This window comes from Heptranchias perlo, chromosome 6 (genome assembly GCF_035084215.1).
Source record: "Heptranchias perlo isolate sHepPer1 chromosome 6, sHepPer1.hap1, whole genome shotgun sequence".
NCBI lineage: Eukaryota > Metazoa > Chordata > Chondrichthyes > Hexanchiformes > Hexanchidae > Heptranchias > Heptranchias perlo.
The window spans coordinates 28,500,991-28,522,961 of record NC_090330.1 but is presented as its reverse complement, the minus strand read 5'-3'; the positions used below and the strand labels follow the sequence as shown (position 1 = coordinate 28,522,961).

Sequence of the window (21,971 nt, the reverse complement as noted above, 5' to 3'; positions counted from 1 at the left end):
GTTTCAGGAGAGTTATCAAACAAAATTTGACACCGAGCCATATAAGGAGATATTAGGACAGGTGACCAAAACCTTGGTCAAATCGGTAGGTTTTAAGGAGCGTCTTCAAGGAGAGGGGTAGAAGCAGAGAGGTTTAGGGAGGAAATTCCAGAGTTTAGGGCCTAGGTAGCCGAAGGCAAAGCCAGCAATGGTGGAGCGATTAAAATCGGGACATGCAAGAGGCCAGAACTGGAAGAGCATTGAGGTCTCGGAGGGTTGTAGGGCTGGAGATTACAGAGATAGGGAAGGGAGAGGCCATGGAGGGATTTGAAAACAAGAATGAGAATTTTAAAATCGAGGTCTGCAAGCACAGGGGGGATGGACGGACGGAACTTGGTGCAAGTTAGGATATAGGCAGCAGAGTTTTGGATGAGCTCAAGTTTAAGGAGGGTGGAAGATGGGAGGTCAGCCGGTAAAGCATTGGAATAGTCAAGTCTAGACTGGCCACAATGTTTGCTACAGATTGTAACTGAATCACTCCCTTTAAATTAAAGGTTTGTATCTGCTTTGTGCATGTTAAAATGTAAAGTTAATATGTTTTTGTTTCTTTCTCAATTCATATGGGTTTTCTTCCATCTTGCCTGGTGTATTGCCACTCACACTTCTCACATACCGTTTCTATCTCTGTTCCAGGCAGCAATCAGCCACATCCATCCTGGTTAGGAATGATGAAGCTTATAAGATCATAGATGAGGAAGTACATTCAGCCCAGCTTAACTCCACTGATTCAAGAGCCAGCTGGATGGATGGGTTAGGAGGAAAGTGGTTGCAAAAAGCTGAATGCATAAAAAGCCAAAAACTAAGAGTGACAAGATAAGGACAGGCAAGTCAGGAAAAGTGAAAAGCTAAAAAGGAAGATGATATCAGGACGATCAATCCTGCTTGTTTTCAAAGCTTTCAGAGGGGATCAGACAATCATATGAGCTGGCTTCACTCTGAAAGAACAAAGTGTTTTGTAATTTATGGGGATGAAATTGGTCTTGGACGGTAGCACAAAACAAGCGATAGCGAATTGGCACCCTGGCCGATTTTCTTTTCCATTGACTTCAACTATCACCTGTTTTGCGCTACTGCCAAAGACCAATTTCACCTCCTATTAATTTGGGGTAACCTTGAGAAAAGAACCAAACATTTACCTGCAAATCCCTCCCAAGGATCTCTACCACTCAACAATTATTATGGCATCGCTAGAGAACTTTTGAGACAATCCCAAAAGGGAACCAGCTTTTCTCAAATTAGGTATGATTATTTTATGTACAATCTCCATATTCTTCATTACAGTGAAAGTGGAAGTAAATAATCATTTTGTAAAAATCAATAACAGCAAATTGTTACCAACATCTCAGTACAGTTTAGAAGGATCGTGAAAGAGACTGAACACCTTGGGGGAAGACTTTTAACTGCCGGCCGCCCGTTTCTCACCTGGAAAACAGGTGAAAACAGGTAAAAGTCTGGTGGGGCCTTTGTGCACTTATTTGCCCACTTGAATCAAAGTTCAGGCCGGCACTCCCACCTAAAAGAGGAGAGAGGCAAATCGAGGTCCTACGCCCATTTGGCGCTTCAGCTCACCGAGAAAATGTTAATGAGGCCGAACCTGAACGAGGTTCAGATCTCCAGACTGCTGAGTTGGGTGGGCACTGCAGGTGTCGTGCCTGTTTGGCGCCCAGCCTGAAAGTCTCCCCCTTTGTTTTCTTTACCCGTGTTATAACTGTACAGTATCTACTACTTAACATGGTGATAAACTCTTACCGAAAAGGATAGTAAAAGATTTTTGACTATTCCCTAAAATGTTATCTATGTTTAACCAAAATTAAACTTTAAGGATCAAAATCTTATCTATAAGACATTCATCTATAAAGAAGGAAACTGCATTTATATTGGGCCATATAACGTCCTCAGTGTGAGTCATAATATAGGAAATAGGAGCAGGAATTGGCCATATGGCCCCTCAAACCTGCTCCGCCATTCCAAAAGATGATGGCTGATCCTCTACCTCAACTCCACTTTCCCACCCTATTCCCATATCCCTTGATTCCCTTAGTGTCCAAAAATCTATCGATCTCAGTTTTGAAAGTACTCAATGACTGAGCCTCCACAGCCCTCTGGGGCAGAGAATTCCAAAGATTCGCCACCCTCAGTGAAGAAATTTCTCCTCATCTCAGTCCTAAATGGCCTAACCCTTATTCTGAGACTGTAGCCCCAGGTTCTAGACTGCCCAGCCAGGGGAAACATCCTCCCTGCATCTACACTGTAGAGCCCTGTAAGACTTTGAATTCAGGAAAAAACGATTACTGCTGCATTACCTAACAAAGTGAATGGGGCTCAAATTTAATCAACAATAAATTTTTAATTTATTTGGACCATCATGTGCGTGGCAGTGCTAACTCTTGAACTAAAGCTATTTTCTATAATCATATTTCCCTGGCCTTTCTTCATATCCTTTTACAAATACTTATCCAGTTCCCTTTTAAATAATGTTGTAGTCTCTGTATCAATAGTCAAATGTTTTAAAAATTCAATGTTCTAATAGCTCTGTGAAGAAAAATTCTAACTTCCCCCTTTGTTTTTCTAGTGAAAATTCTGAGCCTATGCACCCTTGCAACAAATTAACGATTTATCCTCTCAAAATCTTTCACAATATTGAAAACTTCTATTAGATCCCCCTTAACTTTCTCTGTAACCGGTGAAAGAAATCCCAATTTTTCCAGCCTTTCTTCATAATTATAAACTCTCATTCTTGGCAACTATATCCTCTTACTCCTGGCATTGCTCTGGTGAATCTTTGCATGACTAAATAACCAATATTTTGTACAAGTTCAACACCACTTCCTTGTATGTGTGTGTGTATATATATATATATATATATTTCTCATTTGTCGCGTTTACTTGCACTCCCACCTTTAAATATTGTTCTTTGGCAAAAATGCAAAAACGGGCGTTGGCGAATCAGCAGCCTGTTTACAACGCGGTGTAAAATAGCCCGCTGATTTGCTATTGCCCGTTTTGTGTTCGCCACAGGCACATTTCACCCCCTATGCATTTGTGTTCCTATTCCTCCATTCTATTAAATATTTTACAATTTTGAGTATACTTTTTATTGTTGCTTGTCCCCCCCCAAAAATGTACTACTTCACATTTCTCTGCAGTGAACTGTATCTGCCACCTGTCTACGTCCTTCTGCAATCTCCTACATTTTTCCTCACAAGTCACTTCGGAACAAATCTTTGCCCCAGTTGTAATGTGGAATTTGGTGTCTCCTCCATCCCTTCGTGACACTTAACATTTCTTCACTTTTGAATCTCAAAGCCACTCTGACTTTTTGTTAACAGAGGGAGAATGAAGTATCTCATCTTCATATTCTCCTGTTTAAGTGATCTGTTGGAAATCACATTAGGTAGTGTAAATACAGAATAACAGATCCTCAGAAGAGAACGGACAGACTGTAATTCAACTGAAAACCTCAGGGAACACCATAAAACAAAGGGACATCATCTGAATCTGAGAGTTAACTCATCACCAAGATATATGTGTTTTAAGAAAAACATTCAGAAATCACACTGTCTCTTGGTTGCTTTTTATTTAACTGGAAGGAGGGAGAAAGATGTTTTCACTTACCTTCCGGCTTCCTGATGGTTTATTTTAAACTCCGTTCTCTGGATCATTTTACAAAATTTTCAAGTTGTGACTTCCACCAGTTCTAAAACCTCTTGTTTTGAATTATATGGATACCATAATGCTGTACAATTTACTTATTTAACATTTAATTTGCAATAACACTCTACATTTGCAACAACTTTTATACCATTACAGGTTTGTTTAAAATACAGAACCTAGAATTCACAAGCAGTTTCATAATAATGGGAGCCATGATAGAACTGGGACTATTTTAATGAAATTTTGAAACCTGGCCCCTTTTATGTCTAACCCCCAAGGTGATTTCAGTTATGTAAATTCTTAATTCCAGTCACTTTTCATTCTATGAATATTAAAGTTTAACATACCTAAAAACATTAGCAGAGTAGTAGTGGCAAAGATAGCCATGACCATTCCTCCAACAAAGGATAACATCCCAATAAGAACTATAAAAATGTCTCTAAGATAGTGGGAAAACATAGTCACTCCCAGAAAACTCGTCAGAAACGTAACTAGTCCAGCCGCAGAGCCATATCCAATAAGGATTTCATTCCAACAAAGAGGCGTATTTAATTCATAAAGAATAAAAAGTCCTGAACCACCAAATTCAGCCAGTGCAAATGTTGAAAAAGCAAGAAGCAACATACCAATCTGGACACGTTTTCTAAAATCAGAACTAGTATAAATAATTAAGATTCCAGAGAGAATTTCTCTGATGTTGCCATAGCCTGATATTTGGTCTTGTTCATTTCTTGACACCTGGACGCTCTCTTCAAGGAAAAAGATGATATACACAATATTGGCAAAATTAATCAATGAGACGGTCAAGAATGGCCAATTAAAGCCTTCTGCCCTTAAGAAGTATCCTGATGATAGCACCCCTATGCCACCCATTACTCCAACAATCATGTCCAGCAATGCCATGCGCATATTTTTTTGCTTGCTAGAACTTATGTCTGCTATATAAGCAAAAGCTCCCCCAAATAAAGTTGTGAAGCTACCAAAACACGCATTAAGTGTCACTGGTATAAATATAACATAAATGGACCAAGAAAAATAGGCCACTGCTAAAAAAGCCAAGCTGGCAAACAGTGACCCTATAGAAGGAAGGAGGAGAGTTAGTCTGCGTCCATAGCGATCGCTGTATGCACCCAATATGAAGGTAACAATTAGGCCAGGAACAAATTGAGCCAAATTTATGTACATAAAAAAGTGAGAAGATAGTCCCTGGACCACCTGAAAAAAACAAAAGCAAACAAAGAATCAAAACTTGAACCTTTTTAAAACAACATTTGAAATATTTCAATAGAATTTAGTGACTGGTAGAAATTTGTGATTTAATAATAATTTTTTTTTGTCGTTGACACACAACTTTAGTAATTGTTAAAATAACTCAAATATATTTACTAAACATATTAGGAAGAAATCAGTGTTTTTCACGTTAATTAGTGCAGTTGATCTGTGACGGATCAGAGATCTGTCTCTCTTTGAATCCACATTATCTTGCATTTATATAACATGTTTAACATAGAAAGGTGCAAAATAAATGCAACTTCTTTCTTTCTATAATAAACTGATACATCTGTTCTGTTTGCTCTTGCTTCAAATTAACTTTATTTCTTAATAAAAAGGTGGTATGTAATTTGTAGCCTGAAATTTATGGTTTATCACAGTGTTATTTGTTGGTCAGCAGAGTGATCAGGACCTTACAGTAGCAATCCATATTTTTTCTAGTGTGTATTTCATCGGTAAAAGGATGCATTGTTCACCATGTGGCTTTCTATATTCTAGACAACTTTGTGTATAAAGTTACCTTTTGAATAATAGCCTGGACAACATCCAGGCTTGGCCTGATAAGTAGCAAGTAACATTCAGCACATACGTGCCAGGCAATGGCCAACTCCAACAAAAGAGAGCCTAACCACCTTCTCTTGACAGTCAATGGCATTGCTATCGCCAAGGGCCCCACCTTCAACATCTTGGGGGTCACCACTGACCAGAACCTCAACAGGACACGCCACATAAATGCCTTGGCAACTAATTCAGGTCAGAGGCTCGGTATTCTGCAGCGAGTGGCTCACCTCCTGACTCTCCAAAGCCTCTCCACCATCTACAAAGGAACAAGTCAGAAGTGTGAAGTAAGAACATAAGAAATAGGAGCAGGAGTAGGCTATACGGCCCCTCAAGCCTGCTCCACCATTCAATAAGATCATAGCTGATCTTCAGCCTCAACTCCACTTTCCCGCCTGATCCCCATGTCCCTTGATTCCCCTAAAGTCCAAAGATCCATCTATCTCAGCCTTGAATATACTCAATGACTCAGCATCCACAGCCCTCTGGGGTAGAGAATTCCAAAGATTCACAACCCTGAGCGAAGAAATTCTTCCTCATCTCAGTCTTAAATGGCCGACCCCTTATCCCGAGAATATGCCCCCTAGTTCTAGACTCGCCAGCCAGGGAAAACAACCTCTCAGCATCTACTCTGTCAAGCCCCCTCAGAATCTTATATGTTTCAATGAGATCACCTCTCATTCTTCTAAACTCCAGAGAATATAGGCCCATCCTACTTAATCTTACTCATAGGACAACCACCTCCTTCCAGGAATCAATCTAGTGAACCTTTGTTGCACCGCCTCCAAGGCAAGTATATCCTTCCTTAGGTAAGGAGACCAAAACTGTATGCAGTACTCCAGGTATGGTCTCACCAAAGCACTGTACAATTGTAGCAAGACTTCCTTACTCTTGTACTCCAACCCCCTTGCAATAAAGGCCAACATGCCATTAGTCTTCTTAATTGCTTATTGTACCTGCATGCTAACTTTCTGTGTTTCTTGTACGAGGACACCCAGATCTGAGCACCAACATTTAATAGTTTCTCACCATTTAAAAAAATATTCTGCTTTTCTATTCTTACCACCAAAAATGAATAACCTCACAATTACCCACGTTATACTCCATCTGCCACCTTCTTGCCCATTCACTTAACCTGTCTATATCCCTTTGCAGGCTGTGTCCTCCTCACAGCTTACTTTCCCACCTGGCTTTGTATCATCAGCAAACTTAGATACATTATACTCGGTCCCTTCATCCAAGTCATTAATATAGATTGTAAATAGCTGAGGCCCAAGCACTGATCCTTGCAGCACATCACTAGTTACAGCCTGCCAACCTGAAAATGACCCGTTTATCCCCAATCTGTTTTCTGTCCGATAACCAATCCTCTATCCATGCTAATATAATACCCCCAATCCTATGAGCCCTTACCTTGCGTAGCAACTTTCTGTGTGGCACCTTGTCAAATGCCTTTTGGAAATCCAAATATACTACATCCGCTAGTTCCCCATTATCTACCCTGCTAGTCATATCCTCAAAGAACTCTAATAAATTTGTTAAACACGATTTCCCTTTCATAAATCCATGTTAACTCTGCCTAATCATATTATGATTTCTAAGTGCCCAGCTACTACTTCCTTAATCATGGATTCCAGCATTTTCCTGACGACTGATGTCAGGCTAACTGTAGTTCCCAGTTTTCTCTCTCCCTCCTTTCTTGAATTTGCTACCTTCCAATCCGCTGGGACCATTCTAGAATCTAGGAAATTTTGGAAGATCACAACCAATGCATCCACTATCTCTGCAGCCACCTCTTTTAGAACGCTAGGATGTAGGCCATCAGGTCCAGGGGATTTGCCGACTTTTAGTCCCATTAGTTTGTTTAGTACTTTTTCTCTACTGATATTAATTGTTTTATGTTCCTCACTTGCATTTGTCCCTTGGTTCCCCACTATTTTTGGTAATAATACTCTCCATTTGCCTGGATGGTTGCAGGTGACACTCAAGATGCTCGACACCATACAGGAGAAATCAGTCCGCTTGATCGGCACTCCGTCCACCAGTTCAGCATTCACTCCCTCCACCACCGGCGTACCGTGGCTACAATGCGTACTATCAACAGCACTGCAGCAAGTCACTAAGGCTTCTTCTGTAGCACCTCCCGAACCCGCAACCTCCACCACTCCAAGTTCCCCTCCAAGTCACAAAACCATCCTAACTTGGAAATATATCACTGTTCCTTCATCATCGCTGGGTCAAAATCCTGTAACTCCCTAACCAACAGCATTGTGGGAGTACCTTCACCATACAGACTGCAGCAGTTCAAAAAGACGACTCACTATCACCATCTCATGGGCAACTAGGGATGGGAAATAACTGCCCACCTTGCCAGCGACACCCATATCCCGCAGAATCATTGGGCATGAAAACAAGTTTTTGGATTATGCCCAAATCGTAACAACTTAATTGATGATTGTTTATAGTCCAGTGTAAAGCTGAAGTCTAATAACACTATATAACATTATTGGAGCAGAAATTTCCTCCAATTAAATACTGGGAAGATTGAAGCCTTAGTCTCAGTCCACGCCACAAACTCCGTTACCTAGCCACCGATTCCATACCTCTCCCTGGCCGAGGCTGAAACAGACTATTTGACTCTGAGCTGAGCTTCCGACCCCATATCCTCTCCACCACCAAGACCGTCTACTTCCATCACTATAACATTGCCCGTCTCTGCCCCTGCTTCAGCTCATCTGCTGCTGAAATCCTCATCCGTGCCTTTGTTACCTGTAGACTTGATTATTCCAATGCTCTCATGACCGGCCTCCCATCTTCCACCCTCCATAAATTTGAGCTCATCCAATACTCTGCTGCCCGTATCCTAACTTGCACTAATTCCCATTCACTCATCATCCCTGTGCTCATTGACCTACATTGGCTCCCAGTCCAGCAACACCTCGATTTTAAAATTCTCATCACTGTTTTCAAATCACCCTATGGCATCGCCCCTCCCTATCTCTGCAAGTTTCTCCAGCCCTACAACCTTCAGAGATCTCTGTGCTCCTCCAATTCTTGCCTCTTGCACATCCGATTTTCTTTGCTCCACCATTATCAAACGAAATTTGACATCGAGCCACATAAGCGGATATTAGGAGAGGTGAGGTAGGTTTTAAGGTGCATAGGGTCTAAGCTCTGGAATTCCCTCCCTGCCTCTCTATCCTCCTTTAGGACGCACCTTAAAACCTACCTCACCTCTCCTAATATCCGCTTATGTGGCTCGATGTCAAATTTCGTTTGATAATCACTCCTGTGAAGCATCGTGGAACGTTTTACTATGTTAAAGGCACTATATAAATGCAAGTTGTTGTTATATGTTAAGTGCACCTGTGTGTTGCAAGAGTTCAGTTTTTATTCATTTTGCAAATTCCCCATTTTCATATCAAAGATGGCTTGCCTAATCTAAACCAAAAACAAGTGCAGTAGATGTAAAAAAAAATTAAAAGGCACATGCCGTTTATTGTAATGACAATTAATACACATATTATAGAAAGTGACTTACAATTGCATTTTAAAATGTAATTTAGTAGGACATCATTTGTAGACACTGACCTGTTGTTTCATGTACACAGGGTCACTGTGGTTCTGGTAGCAGTGCGAACTATTTTCATTATCAATATAGCTGCTATTAGTTTCTCTCTCCCATATCCTGCGATAAATATACTGCTGAATTAAGACAGAAACTGCTAAATTAGCCAAAGAGTAAAGAGCAACAACAGGTTCAACAAGAAGCAGCCGTTTCATTCTTCTCAGGAAACAGGGCCCTGTGTGTAAAACAGAAATCAAAGAAAACCATTGTTACCAAAATAATGTGGACTTGAAAGGAAAACTAAACCTAAATTAAATCTAATCAAGTGGAACACAAACAAAATCAGTATAGCTAGTTTATTTATAGTATGTCCAGACAAATAATTACTGCTGACATAAGACAATGTATAATTTGCCTATATTTTGTAACCAGTATGATAATCATTCTCTTTCTTCCTGTGAGATAATGACGTGGAGATTTTTTTTCAATGCTGCATTGAGAACAGTTATCCAACACTAAAATGGGTGAATCCATCATATTTTATCACTACTAATGGATTTCATGTTGCTGATGGGTAGGCAGAGGATATAGTATTTTATAAGGAAATGGTATGATGTTGGTAAGTAAGAGGATATGGTGTATGCAAGGGAATTTTGATTGATGATTTGGAAGGTTGCGTGAGAGTAATTTACGGGTTGGGCAAGTGAGATGTATTGTGGAGTAGCAAGCTTTTTTGGGTGAGTAAAGAGAAGTTGGTGGAGAAAGAAAATGAGTTTGAGGAGGGATATTTGAGATACAGTACTGAGTAGTAACGGAGTAGAGAGGTGTAGTAACGCGAAAGGCAATACTGTGAGTATTACATTACAACAGTGACTGCACCTCAAAAGTATTTCATTGGCTGTAAAGCACTTTGGGACGTCCTGAGGTCTTGAAAGGCGCTGTATAAATGCAAGTCTTTCTTTCTTTCAGGGGGATTGGGGTAGTCAATCAAGGTAAACCACATGGGGGTAGGAAAATCTTGGATTCCATACACTCAGCCACATATTAAATGAATTTGCAGGATTCCATTCATTTAGTGACAATTAATTAATACATTGGATTCCATTGACTCAACAACACAAAATATAATTAACTGACTGAATGGAATTGAGGGAACCACTCAGCCATATTATAATTCTGTAGATTCCATTAACTGTATTCATTTCGCTCAGCCCTTCTTAACTGCATCTAGTCAGTCCCTTTTCTATTCAACTTGCCTTTCTGCCTTGCTTCTCTATTGCGGCCCTCTAATCTGTGCCTCAGTGAATGGAATAAAATGAAATTGGAATTGCTGACTACTACAATCTACCCCTAAATACTCACCATATCCACAGTACTCCATTCCTCCTCAACTACTCACTACACCTCTGTACCCCTTCACTACTCAGTATTTCAAATAACCTTCCGCCCAAATCCTCAATTCTCTCCTCTCAAAACTGCTTACTACCCCATAAAGCATCCCACTTCCCCAGTTATCTAAACTACTCCCACATACCACAACATCCCATCCTGATCCCCTTCCTATTATGATGCCCAGTTGTGAGGACTTTGCTCCTTCTGGTCCCTCCACCTTGGCCATACCTGACTTTCAACTGGAGACTAAAAATTGTTGATCCAGTGCAGCCACTTTTTCTGATGCACTTTTAAAGCTAGCAGAGGAGATCCAATAATCAAGTGCCAACCGAACTTACCATATTTCAGCCTTCCAAAAGGAAAGTCTCGTTACCAAGAAGAAACATCACTTCTTCCTTCAGGCACAGAATGGAGCTGGCGATAACAGCTCTGTGACCACAGCTGGTGAGTTCCACTTCCCTTTATCAGCAAATGTTTTCTTGTTTCAACGGTTTTGCTCCAACTGCTGAGGACAACATCTCATTTTATGCAGAGATGTTTGTCTATTCTCAAAAAGGATTCAAAATAGAATGTTGGAACTAGCCCCAGGTGCCATTCAGCCATCAGTGCAAATTAAATCCTTCTGTCTGAGTCGAGTTAGTCTAGGAAGAGAATAATAGCTCTGCTTGAGCTAATATGCTGTGGGGAGCATTCAAACAATGATGGCAGGGGTGGGGAAAGTCAAGGTTTGAGATTAAAGAGGTAGAGGCAGGATTAATAAAGTTGATGGAACAGAAACCGAAGGTTTAGCTAAAATATGAGGAAAAATTGTCAGAGGAGAAAGGGGAAAAAAAAGAACAGGAAAGGATAATGAAAAGTCAATGATAAGGCTGTTGGACTGGAAAAGAGCAAAGTTTGGCAAAATAAGAAGCAATATGGCCAAACTTAATATGCAGGAAAGTTAGCAAATGGGTTGACAGATCAGCAATGGGAAATGTTCAAATATATGCCCCTTTCCCCAATACTAATATCTTAGAAAGAATGAACTTTCATTTGAAGAGCACCTTTCACAATCTCAGGATGTTCTAAAGCACTTCACAGCCAATGAAGTCTTTTTGCAGTGCAGTCACTGTTGTAATGTAGGGAAACATGACAGCTAATTTGCACACAGATAAGGTGCCATAAATAGCAATGAGATAAATGACCAGCTGATGTGTTTTTTTTAAAAAGTGGTGTTGGTTGAGGGATAAATGTTGGCCAGGACACTGGGAGAACTCCGCTGCTCTTCTTCGAATAGTGCCATGGGATCTTTTATGTTCACCTGAGACAGCAGACATGTTCTCAGTTTAATGTCTCATCTGAAAGACCTCCGACAGTGCAGCACTCCTTCAGTACTGCACTGAAGTGTCAGCTTGGATTATATGCTTAGCTCTCTGGAGTGGGGCTTGAACCCGATACTTCCTGACTTAGAGGTGAAAGTGCTACCACTGAACCAACGCCAAGTCCAAAATTAGCTAAAAAAGTAAAATATAATCACCCTCCCACACATTTCAATATTTCGCTTATATGTTTTTTCTTATATATATTTAGTATTATCACAAGTAGAGAAAACTATTTATTTGGTTTCAGAGCAAACCGAAAAAATGTTTTGAACCTTTTTAATTCAAATTTGATAGCAAATGCATAAAGTTTCAATGCTTCCAGAGACGTATTTAAAAATCTGAATATATTATACTTGAAACACCTCTAGAAATCAGCAGTTTGAAGAGAACCATGAAACCAAATTTTTTATACTGCACTAGTTTTCTTGACTGAAATATTTAGTTTCTTCCCTCTCCACAATTTGTACAAATTTATAACGCTCTTCATCATAATATAATATCCTTGATATTTTGCCAAATGATAAGCTTTAACTTGTATCTTTCTCCACTTCCCAAGATTCACAGAAAACTAAATGGAAGGTTTGTAAATTTGTTCCCAGCATGAAAAAAATGAAGCAGTTACTTTGCTGAATAAACATGAACTGGCAGAACAAATAAAGTAAATTATACTTAATAATCCACTAATGTAAGACCTAAAAAATGTAAAATATCTTTTTCCTGTCCATAACCCTGTCATCTAAATAAGAAATATTGTGTAATAAGAACAGAAAATTCTGAAAATATATTGCAGGCCAATGAGAATCTGTAAAGAGAAAAGAAAGATTATGAGCTGTCAGGTACATACCTTTCATCTGCGTTCTGATGAAAAATACACAACAGTAGCATCATAATTTATGGAACGACAAAGGTTTGCAGGTCAGAAAGAAGGCCCTTCAGCTCAACAGGGGTGATTTTCAGCGGGCCATTTCTCGTCCGAAAAACAGGCGTCCAGCAGAGAAAAACCTTGATGGGGACTTTGGACACCCATTTACCTGCCTGATCCAATTTTCAGACAGACATACATATGGGCTCCCAGCACTCCGGCACAAAACAGCCAGGAGGCTGTTTAAATATGAAAATCCTACTATCTCCCCACAGCCCTGTACCGTTCTCTGGTTAAAACTCTTGATCTTTACAGTTGCTAACTGACCTGCTGAATATTTCCAGCATTTTCAGTTTTTATTTCAGATTTGCAATATTTGGAGTTTTTCCCCCTTTTATTTGTACATGAAGTAATTAGAATAATCATGTAAAATCCACATGCACTTCATGGTAAAAAACAACAAACTCTGAAAATTTCAATTATGGTGATGTCCAGATGAGAAATTAAATAACTGATAGAACCACTTTCTATCCATTGTCCGGTGCTTCTTGATGACCAATCATAAGCTACAATGACAGTTGTAAAGGAGTCTTTGACCTGTACCATTTACACCCTCCCCGAAAGAATCAGGGAAATAAAAAGATGAAAACTGAGAACTATAAATCATCTAATTAATAGTCACGGGGTTGCGGGGCAGGATTTCGAGTGCAGACATATTATATGCTATTTTTTCCTGGTTAATGTTTCAAATTGTTCCAGGTTATGTTATGGTGTCACTGATCATTTGTCTCACTCTGTGTACCGCGTCCCAAAGCTGGTGGTGTCTTGCACTGGCATGTAAACATTTACCTGAGGAAGGAGGAAGTCTCCGAAAGCTTGTGAATTTAAAATAAAATTGCTGGACTATAACTTGGTGTTGTAAAATTGTTTACAAATGTAAAATAAACCTCTTTAAAGGTTAATGACTGTGGTGTATACGATTTTTTTTGCTCATACACTAAACTTGCTATTAGGCGAAAAGGTCAATTTTAAACTTTGAATCCAAATGAAAAGCAGTAGCCAACAATTGTAACAAACTTATTTCAAAGCCACAGAAATGCGTACATATTTATTTCTGCAAATAACCAATGCCATTAATCTTTGCAGCACAGCCCTGTTCACGAAACTCGAGTCTGCACTGCAACAGAAAAGAGAGTCTAAAGGTCCCCCGACATATTTCCCAAAGCTTTTCTCTTATTTTTAAAATTAAAATGCAACTGCACCTTGACTATTAAATAACACCGAAAATAAATGACGTTTGTTCTCCGCCCGGACGTTCCCCAGTCGGTTTACCTCTAGATAATGACGACGGTCCAATTTGACAAGAAACCCGCAGAGAACACACCGGAGCTACATCAAAGCTTCACGATCTTTTCTATGAGAAAACAGTTAATCAGAAAGATTCAGCGGCCGCTCGGTTGTTGCAAAGTGTCACCCGCAGACTCTTGTGGAACGTCGCAGAATCCCATTCGAACGTCAGCCTGGAACTCCCACCCTCGCGCTTTACCCATTGTTCTATTGCGGCACGCGTACCCGCAGCTGATCCGCAATTGGTCTGTTTTAATGTCAATCAACTGGAGGGCGGGGTGTAGCTGAACAACATTGAGGACGGTTGGGGCCGAGCACTCTTCCGATTGCTGGTTTGATCACTCGGCTGGTAAACAGACTTTGTTTAGGAATCTAGGACGTTAACGTCATAGATGACCCATATTAACGAGATATTTGTTTTAGTCTGCAATGTCTCTGAGTAGCCTGGTTTATAAATGTGGTGAGTGGTGTTACACGGGAGTATATTGGCTGCTTTTATTTACATAGAAGTGACAACATGAAAACAGGCCATTGGGCGCAACCAGTCAATGTCATTGTTGGTATTCGTCCTTCACACGAACAGCAATCCTAATCCCATGTGCCCACTATGTTCCCATATCACTTTATTCCTATTTCCTTCATCTACCTATCTAGCCAGAGTTGTCAACTCTAGTTAGAGGCATTCCTGGAGTTTTGATAGTGTGACTTCTACAAATATTGCATTCACCTTATAAAGATTGGTTTCCCCGTAGTTGAGTATTTTTGCTTATGGTTTCGTGTCAACAACTGTTGTGTGACAAGTTCCAAGAACCAGGAGTACACCTGAGAGCAGGCGAAGAAGGGAAACCGAGGGCAGGGATGAGGGGACACCGAAGGCGGGGAAGAGGGGAAAAAGAAGATGGGGGAGCAATTTGCAGAGGGGAAACTAGAGGTGGGAGGAACTCTGATTCCACCAGTAACTAATGGTAACTCACTGAAATTGCACTGATAACTAATATTAATAGTGGTAACACTCAGATTCCCAACGGTAATACAATAACTTACTGATAGTAATAAATATAATGCAGATATTCACCCTGAAACCATAGCCAGAATCCCCCTGCACTGCACAACTTGCAGTCAGGCTCCCCAATCTATGCCCCTTTTAACTGGCCCAATCTCCCTCTCTCCTTGGACTCTGGTTTTGACTCCAGTTCTGTGTGACAATTCTGAACATAAGAACATAAAAAATAGGAGCAGGAGTAGGCCATACGGCCCCTTGAGCCTGCCCTGCCATTCAATAAGATCATTCCTGCTCTTCAACCTCAACTCCACTTTCCCACCTGATCCCCATATCCCTTGATTCCCTTAGAGTCCAAAAATCTATCTATATCAGTCTTGAAAATACTTAATGACTGAGCATCCAAACCCCTCTTAGATAGAGAAATCCAAAGATTCACAATCATCTGAGTGAAGAAATTCCTCCTCAACTCAGTCTTAAATGTCCGACCCCTTATCCTGAGACTATGCCCCCTAGTTCCAGATTCTCCAGCCAGGGGAAACAACCTCTCAGCATTTACCCTGTCAAGCCCTCTCAGAATCTTACATGTTTCAATGAGACCAGCTCTCATTCTTCTAAACTCCAGAGAGTATAGGCCCATCCTACTTAATCTCTCCTCTCAGGACAACCTTCTCATCCCAGGAATCAATCTGGTGTACCTTCATTGCACCACCTCTAAGGCAAGTATATCCTTCCTTAAATATGGACACCAAAACTGTACACGGTACTCCAGGTGAGGTCTCACGAAAGTCCTGTACAATTGCAGCAAGACTTCCTTACTCTTGTACTGCAACCCCCTTGCAATAAAGGCCAACCTACCATTTGCCTTCTTAATTGCTTGCTGTACCTGCATGATAATGTTCTGTGTTTCATGTATAAGGATACCCAAATCCCTCTGAACACCAACATTTAATAGTTTCTCACCATTTAAAAAAATATTCAGTTTTTCTATTTTTCCTACCAAAGTGAATAACCTCACATTTCCCCACATTATACTCCATCTGCCACCTTCTTGCCCACTCACTTAACTTGTTTACATAGCCTTGCAGACTCTTTGGGCACGATTTTAAAAGAAAAGTGCGAGTGTGTTGGGGGCGGGGGGGTGGGGAGAGGGGGCAAAGAAAATCGGGTTTTTGAGGAGCCTACACAAATCCCAACACGCCGAAGAACGCTCACAACCCAGAGCCATCTGGGTGCACACGCCGTTCCTGAACTCTGAAGTCCCGCCGGCAAGTAAAGCCGACGGGACGATATTTAAACCAGTAATTCAAGTACTTAAAGTACTTGAAATGTACATAAATCTAATTAAGAATGAAGGCAAGCAATTTCAACGCTGCCTCAACATGTTCTCATGCTATGTGAAGCTTTATGAAGGGGAAGTCATGTCTGACAAATTTGCTTGAGTTCTTCGAGGATATAACGTATAGGGTGGATAAAGGGGAACCAGTGGACGTAGTGTATTTAGACTTCCAGAAGGCATTCGACAAGGTGCCACATAAAAGATTATTACTTAAGATAAAAAATCACGGGATTGGGGGTAATATTCTGGCATGGGTGGAGGATTGGTTATCGAACAGAAAGCAGAGAGTTGGGATAAATGGTTCATTTTCGGACTGGCAACCAGTAACCAGTGGTGTTCCACAGGGGTCGGTGCTGGGTCCCCAACTCTTTACAATCTATATTAACGATTTGGAGGAGGGGACCGAGTGCAACATATCAAAATTTGCAGATGATACAAAGATGGGAGGGAAAGTAGAGAGTGAGGAGGACATAAAAAACCTGCAAGGGGATATAGACAGGCTGGGTGAGTGGGCAGAGATTTGGCAGATGCAATATAATATTGGAAAATGTGAGGTTATGCACTTTGGCAGGAAAAATCAGAGAGCAAGTTATTTTCTTAATGGCGAGAGACTGGAAAGTACTGCAGTACAAAGGGATCTGGGGGTCCTAGTGCAAGAAAATCAAAAAGTTGGTATGCAGGTGCAGCAGGTGATCAAGAAAGCCAACGGAATGTTGGCTTTTATTGCTAGGGGGATAGAATATAAAAACAAGGAGGTATTGCTGCAGTTATATAAGGTATTGGTGAGACCGCACCTGGAATACTGCATACAGTTTTGGTCTCCATACTTAAGAAAAGACATACTTGCTCTCGAGGCAGTACAAAGAAGGTTCACTCGGTTAATCCCGGGGATGAGGGGGCGGACATATGAGGAGAGGTTGAGTAGATTGGGACTCTACTCATTGGAGTTCAGAAGAATGAGAGGCGATCTTATTGAAACATATAAGATAGTGAAGGGGCTTGATCGGGTGGATGCAGTAAGGATGTTCCCAAAGATGGGTGAAACTAGAACTAGGGGGCATAATCTTAGAATAAGGGGCTGCTCTTTCAAAACTGAGATGAGGAGAAACTTCTTCACTCAGAGGGTGGTAGGTCTGTGGAATTTGCTGCCCCAGGAAGCTGTGGAAGCTACATCATTAGATAAATTTAAAACAGAAATAGACAGTTTCCTAGAAGTAAAGGGAATTAGGGGTTATGGGGAGCGGGCAGGAAATTGGACATGAAGCTGAGTTCGGATCGGTCAATGCCCTGTGGGTGGCGGAGAGGGCCCAGGGGCTATGTGGCCGGGTCCTGCTCCGACTTCTTGTGTTCTTTAGATTTGTGGTTGGGATCAGATCAGCCATGATCTTATTGAATGGCGGAGCAGGCTCGAGGGGCCGATTGGCCTACTCCTGCTCCAATTTCTTATGTTCTTATGTTCTTATACCATGGGAAAGTAGTGAGGTTGCAGCCAGCAGCCATTTGGACTTTTAAATCCCTGTTTGATAGATGGGGATAATAGGTGAGTTATTGCAGCAGGGCACTCAGTTCTCTCAGACAAACTTTTGGCTGGGAGATCTTTGTGTTTGGACTGAAAATTCTTGGTTTCCACTCAGAATTGTTCTGTTTACACATTTTTACCAACTTTCCGGACCCCCTCAAACTGACACCATCAGGATGGGGGGGGGGGCGTGAACTGAAGGAAACCAGTATTAGTAAAAAAAATAGTGCTAGGGAAATTAATGGGGCTAAAGGTTGACAAATCCCCAGGGCCTGATAATCTACATCCCAGAGTACTAAAGGAAGTGGCCCTGGAAATAGTGGATGTGTTAGTGGTCATCTTCTAAATTTCTATAGACTCTGGAACAGTTCCTACAGATTGGAGAGTGGCAAATGTAACCCCACTATTTAAAAAAGGAGGGAGAGAAAAAACAGGGAATTACAGACCAGTTAGCCTAACATCAGTAGTGGGGAAAATGCTAGAGTCTATTATAAAAGATGTGATAACAGAACACTTGGAAGGCATTTACGGGATTGGACAAAGTCAGCATGGGTTTATGAAAGGGAAATCATGCTTAACAAATCTACTGGAGTTTTTTGAGGCTGTAACTAGTAGAATAGATAGGGGAGAACCAGTGGATGTGGTGTATTTGGATTTTCAGAAGGCTTTTAATAAGGTCCCACAAAAGAGGTTAGTGTGCAAAATTAAAGCACATGGGATTGGGGGGAATATACTGGCATGAATTGAGAATTGGTTGACAGACAGGAAACAGAGAGTAGCAATAAACAGGTCTTTTTCCGGGTGGCAGGCAGTGACCAGTGGGGTACCGCAGGGATCAGTGCTTGGGCCCCAGCTATTCACAATATATATCAATGATTTGGATGAGGGAACGGAATGTAACATTTCCAAGTTTGCAGACGACACAAAGCTGGGGTGGAATGTGAGCTGTGAGGTGGAAGCAAAGAGGCTCCAATGTGATTTAGATAAGTTGGGTGAGTGGGCAAGAACATGGCAGATGCAGTATAACATGGATAAATGGGAGGTTATCCACTTTGGTTGTAAAAACAGAAAGGTAGATTATTATCTGAATGGTGATAGATTGGGAAAAGGGGAGGTGCAACGAGACCTAGGTATCCTTGTACACCAATCGCTGAAAGCGAGCATTCAGGTGCAGCAAGCAGTTAGGAAGGCGAATGGTATGTTGGCCTTCATTGCAAGAGGATTTGAGTACAGGAGCAGGGATGTCATACTGCAGTTATACAGGGCCTTGGTGAGACCATGGGCTCCATTTTAGCACCCGCTATCAGGTGCGTTCCTGGTGGGGGGGCTCCGAAAATCGGGGAATTCCGGAGCGGGTCCAGAGCCCGGTTCCCCACAGACGCGCCGACGTGTGCACGCAGCCCCCGCATGTGGGAATCCCGCAGGCAATTAAAGCCGGCGGGGTGCCACTTGAAAGTATTTATTGTGCTATTTCAGGTCATTAACAGACCTGATTAAAGGAATATGTCAGGAGGGGTGGGATTTTAGAAACAACTGGGACTGTTTCCCATACTGGGGGAAACACTCCCAGTTGAAATGGACGTGTTGCAGCTATCAGCCTGTGGCAGCTGCAAAGGTCCAATTGACAGGTGGTGGGGGGAAGAACCTCACTCATTGCAGGAGGCCACTCTGTCACCTTGGACAAAGTTTGGCCTCTACCACCCTCCTCCTGACAATCGAATTCACCAACTTGCACACTTACCCCGGTGTCCAGAGACATGTACCTAACTTGTGGACCCCCTCAGATGTACATCTTCCGGATGGGGGCCGCCATAGCTGCAGTCATGACCTCCTCGGAGGGCAAACAGCATCACCAGCCTCGCCGGCCACGCTGTCCACCTCTGACACGTGGAGCTCCACAACAGAGTGCTGTGACACATCCACCTGCACAGTAGGAGGGAGGGCAACCGCAGCGAGAGATGCGTCGCAGGGGGCACTACCCTCGCCACAGGGTCCACAGACCAAGGCTCAGCTTCCTGGACCTCTCTGAGCAGCAGTGCACACAGAGGCTCAGAGTCACTCGACATGTAGTCGTTGACATTTGCTGCCTCCTTCATGCCGAGCTGCTCCTGGCTGGCCCAAGCACCATCTTCTTACCTGTCGCTGTTAACGTCACCACTGCCCTCAACAACTTCTCCTCCGCATCCTTCCAGGGTGCCACCGGGGACATCGCCGACGTCTCTCAGTCGTCTACACAAAAGAGCCCTGCAAATACACCTACACCCACTTTGCAGTGACACAATGGGTGGCATCAGGTGTGGGTCTTCATTGTGATCCTCAGGAAAGGGCATTATTGCACAAACCAGACAAGATTCGCAAAGACGTGGCAGTAGTGGTGCCAATATAATATGTGATGTGAGTTGGTCAGAAATTAAATATATGTGACAACCATGACAAACCCTCAAACACCCTTGTGCATCCCCTTCATGCTCACAACACGTTTGCCTTACGCTTCCTACTGCATATATGTGATGCATGTCCTGTGGCTGCAGCACAGGTAGTGGCAGGTTGAGTGAGGCTGACCCCATATCTGGAGTATTGTGTGCAGTTTTGGTCTCCTTATCTGAGGAAGGATGTCCTTGCCATGGAGGGAGAGCAACGAAGGTATACCAGACTGATTCTTGAGATGGCAGGACTGACGTATGAGGAGAGATTGGGTCGACTAGGCCTATATTCACTAGAGTTTAGAAGAATGAGAGGTGATCTCATCGAAACATATAAAATTCTAACAGGACTAGACAGACTAGATGCAGGGAGGATGCTCCCGATGGCTAGGGAGCCCAGAACCAGGGGTCACAGTCTCAGGATATGGGGTATGCCATTTAGAACCGAGATGAGGAGAAATTTCTTCACTCAGAGGGTGGTGAACCTGTGGAATTCTCTACCATAGAAGGCAGTGGAGGCCAAGTCATTAAATATATTCAAGAAGGAGATAGATATATTTCTTAATGCTAAAGGGATCAAGGGATATGGGGAAAAAGCGAGATCATGGTACTGGGTTAGACGATCAGCCATGATCATTCTGAATGGTGGAGCAGGCCCGAAGGGCCGAATGGCCTACTCTTGCTCCTATTTTCTATGTTTCTATGTTATGTTTCTCTGCATCCTCTTCTTTAATGAAGACAGATGCAAAGTACTCATTTAATATCTCAGCAATGCCCTCTGCCTCCACAAGAAGATCTCCTTTTTGGCCCCTAATCGGCCCCACCCTTCCTTTGACAACCCTTTTAATATTTATATGTTTATAAAAGACTTTTGGGTTCCTTTTTATGTTAGCCGCTAATCCATTCTCATAAACTCTCTTTGCCCCTCTTACTTCCTTTTTCAGTTCTCCCCTGTACTTTTTGTAATCAGCTTGGTTCTCTACTGAATTATGAACCCAACATTTATCATAAGCCACCTTTTTCTGTTTCATTTTAATCTCTATATCTTTAGTCAAACATGGAGCTCTAGCTTTGGATGCCCTTCCTTTCCCCCTCGTGGATACCCGAACTATCTCCTCTTTGAAGACCTCCCATTGCTCATTTACTGTTTTACCTGCCAATCTTTGATTCCAATCCACCTGAGTCAGATCCCTTTTCAACAAACTGAAATCAGCCCTCCTCCAGTTGCTGTGGATGTGCTGTAGACTGTACTCCCCCAAGGTGTCGTCACCCTCACCGGTGTTCAGTACTGAAAACCGATTTCAAAGTGCCACACTCCCAGAGGATTCCTGCACTGCCTGCCTCTTCCTACCCTGCCAGATGGCCACCCACTTACTGTCCTCCTGAACTCTCTGTAGCTGCGGGGTGACCACCGTGCACTCCAGGAAATTCTTAGCCTCCCGTATGCCCTGCAGTGACTCCAGCCGCTCCTCAAGCCCAGAAACCTTGAGCTTGAGTTTGAGCAACTAGAGGCGCTTCCTGCGCAATTTGTTATCCAGGACACACGAAGTGTCCGGGAGTTCCTACATGGCACAGGAATTGCAAGTAACGGTTCTCAGCTGTCCCATTATTTTGCTTAAAAGTCTATCTATTTACGT

At 42.1% G+C, this 21,971-nt stretch overlaps 1 protein-coding gene across 4 annotated transcripts in view; it reads right to left on the bottom strand.

Annotated features, from left to right (window-relative positions):
• The window catches only part of si:dkey-5g14.1 (lysosomal proton-coupled steroid conjugate and bile acid symporter SLC46A3), a 28,754-nt gene extending 14,520 nt beyond the window's left edge, over positions 1–14,234 (bottom strand). Inside the window, exons 1-3 of one of the 4 annotated variants that reach the window (XM_067985997.1) lie at positions 14,039–14,234; positions 9,115–9,326; positions 4,041–4,908 (exon numbers count right to left, since the gene is read on the bottom strand). In XM_067985997.1, the coding sequence (XP_067842098.1) occupies positions 4,041–4,908; positions 9,115–9,306 (1,060 nt within the window). In that variant the 5' untranslated portion in view covers positions 9,307–9,326; positions 14,039–14,234. The other 3 variants (XM_067985998.1, XM_067986000.1, XM_067985999.1) reach the window with 3 other exon arrangements.
• Positions 14,235–21,971: the final 7,737 nt, after the last annotated feature.